The sequence below is a fragment of the Callithrix jacchus genome, chromosome 12, assembly GCF_049354715.1.
Source record: "Callithrix jacchus isolate 240 chromosome 12, calJac240_pri, whole genome shotgun sequence".
Classification (NCBI taxonomy): Eukaryota; Metazoa; Chordata; class Mammalia; order Primates; family Cebidae; genus Callithrix; species Callithrix jacchus.
Window position 1 is genome coordinate 60,879,959 of NC_133513.1, and position 9,248 is coordinate 60,889,206.

Consider the following 9,248-nt stretch of genomic DNA (forward strand, 5'->3'; position numbering starts at 1 on the left):
CACTTGATTGGATAGCAGGAAGACATTGCAGGGATAATTATGAGGACAATGAAGAAATCTACGTAAGTGGTTATGCTGTAACAGTGAGGGAGGCAGTTCGGAACTGTATGGACCTTCTAAACAGAACTAATACAGCACGAAGACAAACTAAGAAGCCTTCCACCCGCATATATGAAAGTGTTTGAGATTAAAAGTAAATCAAAGGGGGAATTACAAGCAGCATTTCCACTTTTGTAATGTTGACATACAGAGCTGTAAAACCTCCCAGTTCTGTGGCTGGACAATCTGCAGGTCAGTGACCAGGACTGGCCTGGTGCTATCAATACGTCAAATAACGTCAATCTATTGAATTGGAAAAGAAGCTGTCAAAGTGGTTTCTCTTTTCTTTTTTTCATGTTGTTTTGTGTTTGTTTCAGTGCTGGTATGGGGAGATTTTTAGAAATCGTTTCAGGGTCTCAGTAGTAACCCTTGCAGGCAAGTCTGGCCCAGGATCTGGACAATCCTAGAGACAGGAAGCACAGAGATAAGAAGGGGACTCACTGCCTGACCACAGAGAGAAGAGCTGTACCTTTTGACCAGGTGTGTTTCCACCATGTGCTGGGAGAAGTGTTCTGAGAACCATGACTCAGCCCAGTAGCCATAAACCAGCCTCCCGCACTACCCCAGAGATTTCCTGGGGCACTTGCTTAAGGTGGCTGTAAAAGTGCTTCCAACTTCCTCACCTCCCACAGGGAGAGGGAGGTCAACTCCAGGAATTGACAAAGGCTGATCATCCTTCCTTTGATGATCAGGCTTTGTCAGAAGGACCTGGAGCCCATCAGCAGAGGCTGTGTTTCCCATCACAGGGTGCTGCCGAGCATGCACCTGGGCTGGTGGACAAACATGTCCCGCCTGATCCCAGGGTACAAAAGGTTAACCAACACAAAGGGGCCCAAGGAAATGATATAGATTTGCAGAAGCAAACGTTTCAGTGTTGCAAAGATTCCCCCTTGGGGGTGGAAGAGATACCACGCAAGTTGCGCCTTTGCTAAGCGGGTAACGAAAGTGGATTCCTAGGCAGCACCTCCTTAAGTAGCCAGTAGAGGGCTCTGTGAATCTCATCAACAAGTGATTGCTTTACAATATTTTTAAATTTGCTACCATCTCTAACTCAACTCTCTAATGAATAGAATTTAGTGAGAGTTAAGCCACACTTCCTCTCTCTCTCTTTCTTTTTTTTTTTTTGAAACAGAGTCTCACTCTGTTACCCAGGCTGGAATGCAATGGCAGAATCTCAGCTCACTGCAACCTCCGCCTTCCAGGTTTAAGTAATTCTCCGGTCTCAGCCTCCCCAGTAGCTGGGCTTACAGGTGCACTCTACCACTCCTGGCTAATTTTTGTATTTTTAGTAGAGGGGGTTTCACCATGTTGGCCTGGCTGTTCTTGAATTCCTGACCTCAGGTGATCTACCCACCTCAGTCTCCCAAAGTACTGGGATTACAGGCATGAGCCACCATGCCTGGCCTGTTTTTTCTTTTCCTTTTTTTTTTTTTTTTTTTTTAGACAGGGTCTCACTCTGTCACCCAAGCTGGAGGGCAGTGGTGCAATCTCCCAGGCTCAAGCCATCCTCCCACTTCAGTCTCCTGAATAGTTGGGACTGCAGGCACGCACCACCATGTCCAGCTAATTTTTACATTTTTTGTAGAGACGGGGTTCCTCCAACGTTGCCCAGGCTGGTCTCAAACTCCTGGCCTCAATCTGCCCATCTCAGCCTCCCAGAGTGCGTGAGCTACCGCACCCAGTTTTCTTTCTCATTTTGAAAAGCAGGAAAGCATCATGGCACGACAGAAAGGGCATTGAAGGAGAAGTTAGTCAATTTGGGCTTAATCCTTGTTCCATCCTAAATACTTAGTGTCCTTGGCTAAGTCCTCCTACTAGGAGGACTTCTGTCATCCGCACATTGAGAGGTGTTTTTTGCCCAGGGTCCTGACAGCCAGCTGGTGTGGCCAGAGTAGCAGATGGGGCTCATTTCAGCTGCCTGGAAAGAACCCTGGTCCCCCCCACCCCTGCCCGTTGACCCTTGGCAACCTTTAACTAGCCCACCTTGGAATTAATTTTGTAGGCAAGTTCCCTGAGCAAAGTGACAAAATAATGCGCACCATGAATAGTGTACCCTTGGCAAACAGCAGATGCCAATAATAGATATTTCAATTACTCTCTATTACAACTCACACTCTCTTGCTGCCCACATTTATATGCTTTCAAATACAAAAATAAACAGATCTGCTACAATAACTTTTAAAGCTTCTTTGAAAATGATTCTCCTCGACTTTGTGGCCTTTCTGAACAAAGATCCCCTACAGCAAACACCATCCTCTTCAAGCTTTCCAAAGACTCTCCTCACCCCCTTCCACATCCAATATCTGCCAGGAAGTTCCGAGTGAAATGTAAGGTTCAGGACAGTAATGGAATGCCCAGGAGTGTGGGAGAATTACTTCCTCTTCCTCAGTGAGTCTTTTACTGGTCATATGCTCCAAGTAACTTTTCTAATAAACTCTCTTAACTCTCTTCTGATTTTTTTTTAAAGGGAATCAGTTCTATCTGTGAGGAAGGAGCCGGGCATCTCTTAGCTTCATGGGTCCTCCTTACCTTCTTGATCTGATCCTCCTTCAGCTTGCTGAAGTAAAATGCCATCAAGTGGACTGCAAACATTTTCCTCAAGTTTGGTTTCTCCTGAGATGGGCAGAGATTCCTGTGGAGGGTTCACTCCCACGACTCTGGAGTGCTGCTCGCTTCCAGTCCAGACTGGCAGACCTCCTGGGGAGCAAGGTGCTGCGGAGTAAATACCTCCAGCCGGCTTGGTTCAATGATTAAACTTCACCCCCTCCACCCTTTGGTCCCTCCCTCCGGCACACAGTCGATTGTTTAATAGAAGGCTCTGGGTGGTAGCTGAGGATTAGTGGAAGGGGAAGCAGGGAATTGATGGGTTGCTTGATGACTTGAGAATCAGGTGCCACGAAATCTCATTGCTAAGCAACCATCTCAAGCCAGGGCACCGCCAGACCCACTCAGCCGAGGAAAATCTTCTGAGAAGTTGGGCACTAAACAAAGCCAACTTTCTTTCTTTTTTTTTTTTTTTTTGGAGACTGAGTCTCATTCTGTCGCCCAGGCTGGAGTACAATGGAACAATCCTGGCTCACTGCAACCTCCACCTCCCAGGTTCAAGTGATTCTCCTACCTCAGCCTCCCAAGTAGCTGGGATTACAGTTATGTGCCACCACACCCGGCTCATTAACAAAGCCAGTTTTCAACCATTAGAGCTGCTCTGCAAATTTCCAGTCCCAGGCTTTTCTCTCTAGTCTTTTTATGCCGGTGGCATAACTCTGTGACCCCCTGCTTCTCAGAATCACCATCCTAACTAAAATAAACATCGTCCTGGTCAAGGGGATTTCAATAATGTTGGGGCAGATTCTTCCATATGTGACAGATCAGATATCTTAACTAGTAGCCCATGGTTAACAGAAAATTATCAATAAATGTTTACCTATTCACAATGTTAAACCAGAAAACCTTTATTTCACAGGTAGTGACCCAGGAAAAAATAGGCCTGAGAAAGGGTGAACTGAAGTCACCAGTACTCACTAGGAATCACTGCTGCAGAGAAGGAAGTCACAGATAAGAAATGTCTCAGGCTGGCGGGCGTGGTGGCTCATGCCTGTAATCTCAGCACTGTGGGAGGCTGAGGCTGGTGGATCACCTGATTACCTGAGGTCAGGAATTCGAAACCCAGCTAGCCAACATGATGAAACCCTGTTTCTACTAAAAATATAAAATACTTAGCTGGGTGTGGCGGTAGGTACCTGTAATCCCAGTTACTCAGGAGGCTGAGGCAGGAGAATCCCTTGAACCTAAGAGGCAAAGATTGCAGTGAGCCAAGTTCGCGTCATTGCACTCCAGCCTAGACGACAAGAGCAAAACTCCATCTCAAAAAAAAAAAAAGGAAATGTCTCAGGCCACTCAGATGTTTTATTCCCTCACTTCTCACTCATTACACTTGGTGTGAGAAGGACCCAGAAAGCAGCCAATACGGGGTACAATCAGCCTCGCACCCTTTCCACAGTCAGTGACTGGATCAGTGAAACCAACAACAGCAGTGTTAACAGCAGCTAACATGGGTGGTGCGCTTACCAATCCCATTTTGTTTTTATTATTATTATTATTATTATTATTACTTTTTAAACAGGGGATCATCTGTCCCCCAGGTTGGAATGCAGTGGTAGAATGATGACTCGCTGCAGCCTCAACCTTCTGGGCTCAGGTGATCCTCCCACCTCACTCCCCAGGGTAGCTGGGACTACAGGTGTGCGCCACCATCCCTGGCTAATTTTTGTATTTTTGTAGAGATGGGGTAGTCATGTTGTCCAGGCTGGTCTTGAACTCCTGGGCTCAAGTGATTTACACTCCTCACCCTCTCAAAGTGTTGGAATTACAGGTGTGAGCCACCAAGCCTGGCCCATTCTCATTTTATAAATGAGAAAACTGAGGCCCAGGAAGGTTAGGTGATGCCAAAGCCGTAAACAGGACAGTGAGGGGTCAATCCTAGGAGTTTGATCCCAGGGCCCAGCTCTTAATACATGACATTAGCTCTCCATCTCTGCTTTCTTCACGCAATAGATACTCAGTAGACATCCAATTGGTAACTATTAGCAGCAGCAGCATTCTGTTGGGTTATTAAGAATTTCTTTTTCTTTTTCTTTTTTTGACACAGCTTTACTCTGTTGCCCAGGCTAGAGTACAGTGGCTTGATCTCGGCTCACTGCAACCTCCACCTCCTGGGTTCAAGCAATTCTGCTGCCTCAGCTTCCCAAGTAACTGGGATTACAGGCACACACCGCCACGCCTGGCTAATTTTTGTATTTTTAGTAGAGATGGGATTTCACCATGTTGGCCAGGCCTGTCTGGAACTCCTGACCTCAAGTGATCCACCTGCCTTGGCCTCCTAAAGTGCTGGGATTACAGGCGTGAGCCAATGCATCTGGCAGTTGTTAAGAATTTCAACTACATACTTGGAAAACTAAATACAGAGATATCAAGTCAATCATGTCAACAGGGTGTTCCCAGTAGAGGGAAAAGGCAAATGAAGACATTCCTGACTATAATGTCCCAAACACTAATCAAATGCTCCCTAAAATTAGCAACTGACAAGATGTTCACATAGGTCTGCTGGACACCCTGATGTTTCTCCCTTCTACATGGCACCTGCTTCTCATTACAAGGGGCCTCTGCCGGGAGACGTATGTTTTCTGGTCAACTTGACAGCTCAGCTTTGTTTGCTTTTCTATTGCACAATCTCATCAATCAAAACAATTGCTGAATGATTGCCTAGCGAGGGAACCTTCAATAGCCACCTCTTCAGAAGCCACTGACTCTCCAATCAATACTCCCTACCCATTGCCATGTGGACCATCCATCAGGTCTCACTTAAGCCCACAATGCAGAGGCAACTCGGTTAAAATTACTCCAAGCCCACAATGCAGAGGCAACTCGGTTAAAATTACTCCAGATGCTTTTTTCATATTGATATAAACATATTAAAACTGTCTCCCAGATTGAGAATCCCCATCCTTTTCAGTCCATTTACCTTCAGACTATGACTTCTAGCTTGCTCCTTTATTACACAAGAAAACAAAGATTAACCTTTCGTTCCCCAAACCATTCAGTTCCCCAAATCAGGTGGAATTGTCGGTATTCTGAAATGGGCATGCTATGCCCTAGCCCACCCTGGCTGAGGATAACATCCTGTGAAGGTCATCTGTCAATTATTTATCCCCCACTATTTTTTTAATTTCAGAAACAGTCTCGCTACATTGCCCAGGCTGGATTCGAACTCCTGGTCTCAAGTGATCCTCTAGTTTAAGCCTCCTGAGTAGCTGGGACTACAGGCTTGGATAACCACACCCAGCATTTAATTCTCCCATTTAAAAAGTAAGCTGGGCCAGGCAAGGTGGCTCATGCCTGTAATCCCCGCACTTTGGGAGGCTGAGGTGGGCGGATCGTCCAATGTCAGGACTTCTAGACCAGCTTGGCCAATGTGGTGAAACCCTGTCTCTACTAAAAATGCACAAATTAGCTGGGCGTGGTCGTGGGCACCTGCAATCCCAGCTACTTGGGAGGATGAGGTAGGAGAATCGCTTGAACCTGGGAGGTGGAGTTTGCAGTGAGCCGCGATCACACCACTGCACTCCAGCCTGGGAGACAGAGTGAGGCTTTGTCTCAAAATGAAACAAAACAAAACAAAAAAAATAACTTGGCCAGGCGCAGTGGCTCAGGACTATAATCTCAGCATTTTGGGAGGCCAAGGTAGGTGGATCACCTGGGGTCAGGAGTTTAAGACCAGCCTGGCCAACATGGCAAAACCCTGTCTCTACTAAAAAAATACAAAAATTAGCCAGGCATGGTGGTGCGTGCCTGTAATCCCAGCTACTTAGGAGGCTGAGGTAGGAGAATTGCTTGAACCCAGGAGGGGGAGGTTGCAGTGAGCCAAGATCATGCCACTGCACTCCAGCCTGGGAGATAGAGCAAGACTCCATCTCAAAAAAAAAAAAGTACCCTCCTCAGTGCAGTGTGCACCAACTGTCATTGGTTTGTTCAACATAGGTATAAGAGGTTACAGTGGCCAGTGGACAAAAGGTCACAAACCATAGCCAAAGATCTCTGCAATTTCACGGTTGCTTATGAGTCAGATAGGCAGCCCTTGGGTTTTAATCTGACAAATGACACGGGAGGATTTTCATCTATTGCATCGTTCCATTTTTAATCTGAGCACATTAGCATCTACATTCCAGGGCTGACTAAGGTGACTAAACCAGGAAGTTTAATGATTACAGAGATCACATGCGTTTGGAGTCATCTAGCTCAGCCCCCTCACTTTATAGAATCAAGACAAAATAATTAGGTTATTTTACCATTCCTCATCTGATTACACCAATTCAAGTCTTGGGATTTTTCACCCTTACTAAAGCTCTATTGGCTATTCAAATCTTATAAGTACTTGGATTTTGCTTAAGAACACCCATTTGAGGGCAGACAGGGACAAGCGACATTTCAGTTACAGTGTATCACACATCTGGCCCAAATCTTCCATGTAAGAAGGGAAATTCTCCCATCTCTAGGCACAACTCTGTTTCATAGAGCTCCCCTTTAATCTACATGGCCCCTTTTGGCAAGGCCCAAAGATACTGTTTTCCTTACTGAGTTTGGTGGGAGGACTAGAAGTCCAGTAAAAATTTACCTATTTAGCCAGGTGCGGTGGCTCACGCCTGTAATCCCAGCACTGTGGGAGGCTGAGGCGGGCGGATCCCCTGAGATCAGAAGTTTCAGACTAGCCTGGCCAACAGGGAGAAACCCCATCTCTACTAAAAATACAAAAAAATTAGCCAGGCATAGTGGCGCATGCTTGTAATCCCAGCTACTCAGGAGGCTGAGGCAGGAGAATCACTTGAACCCAGGAGGTGGAGGTTGTGGTGATCTGAGATTGAGCCATTGCACTCCAGCCTGGGCAAGAAGAGTGAAAGTCCCTCTCAGGAAAAAAAAAATTTACCCATTTATTTAGCAAACACTTCCATGGGTTTTACTAGGTGTCTTATAATAGTAATTTAATAGTAACTATCATTCTCCCTGTTTTACAGATGGAGAAACAGAGGCACAGAGCCCAGCTGGGATGTGGGGGAATTGAGATTGGGACGCCGGCAGTCTAGCTCCAGAGTTCTCGCTTGCCCGCTGTGCTACACCTGCTAGGCTGGAAATAAAGCACAAGGAAACACGTCCCTCAGCTGGAAAACTAACCCTACGGTCCAGGCAGCACAGTGGAAATTACACAGGCCCTGGCATCCCACTTTGGCTTTTTTTTACTGAAGGTGAAGGTCCTTGTCTATATTCATATCTGTAAAAGCTTCATAGCTATGTCAGTGGTCACTATAAGAAAGAAAGTAAATCAGTTAGGTCACACACAGGAAGGCATGTGGCCTGCACACTAAAAGCATTTCCTGAAGCTCAGCCGTTTCTTGGCTAGGGACCCCTCTTCAGTTCAACCCACTTGGTCTCTTGGGAAAGAAAATGTGTGCAGACCTTTCAGTACACTCAGTAATCCATGATCATATAACATTAGAAGGTACCTGTTCCATTTACTGGAATTATAGGAACAGTTGGGAATTTTATGGAAATTCTATTCCTATCATGAAGGAAAACAGCTGAATTCTGCCATGTGTTTTTTTTAGGGGTAAGGCCAAAGTTAAGTTGTCATAACATAAATCAGTCTGACCTGCTGGCACTCCACTTGCTACAGAAGAATGAGAAACTGGGCTGGACGCAGTGGCTCACACCTGTAATCCCAGCACTTTGGGAAACTGAGGCAGGTGGATGACTTGAGGTCAGGAGTTCAAGACCAGCCTGACCAACATGGAGAAACCCCATCTTTACTTAAAATACAAAAAATTAGCCAGGCATGGTGGCATATGCCTGTAATCCCAGCTACTCGGGAGGCTGAGGTGGGAGATCTGCTTGAACCCGGGAGGCAGAGGTTATGGTGAGCTGAGATCACATCATTGCATTCCAGCCTGGGCAACAAGAGCAAAACTCTGTCTCAAAGAAAAGAAACTGTGTGAGAGAGAGCAAACTTCCAAACACTGCCAGTGGTAACAGTTACAACGGTGTCTCTATGGAAACAACCACAAATAAAATGGAAGTGTTCACCGATTTTTACAGTTTTATTACCAACCGAAGACAGGGAATGCTTATGAAGAAATTCTGACACGGTTTCTAAATCATGACTGTACATTAATGGTCATATTTGCAAAACACAGATCAAGGAAAGAAAAGCCATACAAGGAAACACGGTTGACATGGTTTTTAACACTTTTCAGCATAATTACAACATCAGTGCACAAAAGAAATACCAAACGATAGAGATGTGTCAAAGGAACAAAGGAGCCAAATAAAGTGAAAGAGTTCTTTATTTTAAAATAATCAACTTTTAAAAGCAAACAAGAGATCTGGTTAAACATAGCATTAACCTACAAGGACACAGAGAAAGGAAAGAGTGACTGATAAGAGATCTTAACATAATTCTGGAAGACAGAAAGCTCACAGAAGTAATTGTTTAGCAGAGGAAACACTGAAACCTGAGCGCCCACAGAGGGTGATTTAGCTGAGAAGAGAGCTGTGACATTTGTAAAACTCTAAAAATGCTCAGGAATCAGAGGCCCAGGGGA

At 45.5% G+C, this 9,248-nt stretch overlaps 1 protein-coding gene across 3 annotated transcripts in view; it reads right to left on the reverse strand.

Annotated features, from left to right (window-relative positions):
* HKDC1 (hexokinase domain containing 1) overlaps window positions 1–2,795 on the reverse strand; it is a 54,635-nt gene extending 51,840 nt beyond the window's left edge. For all 3 annotated transcript variants that reach the window (XM_035268141.3, XM_002807444.6, XM_054242968.2), the window contains exon 1: window positions 2,629–2,795. In XM_035268141.3, the coding sequence (XP_035124032.2) occupies window positions 2,629–2,691 (63 nt within the window). In that variant the 5' untranslated portion in view covers window positions 2,692–2,795. The remainder of the gene's footprint in view (window positions 1–2,628) is intronic.
* Between the last annotated feature and the right edge of the window lie 6,453 nt (window positions 2,796–9,248).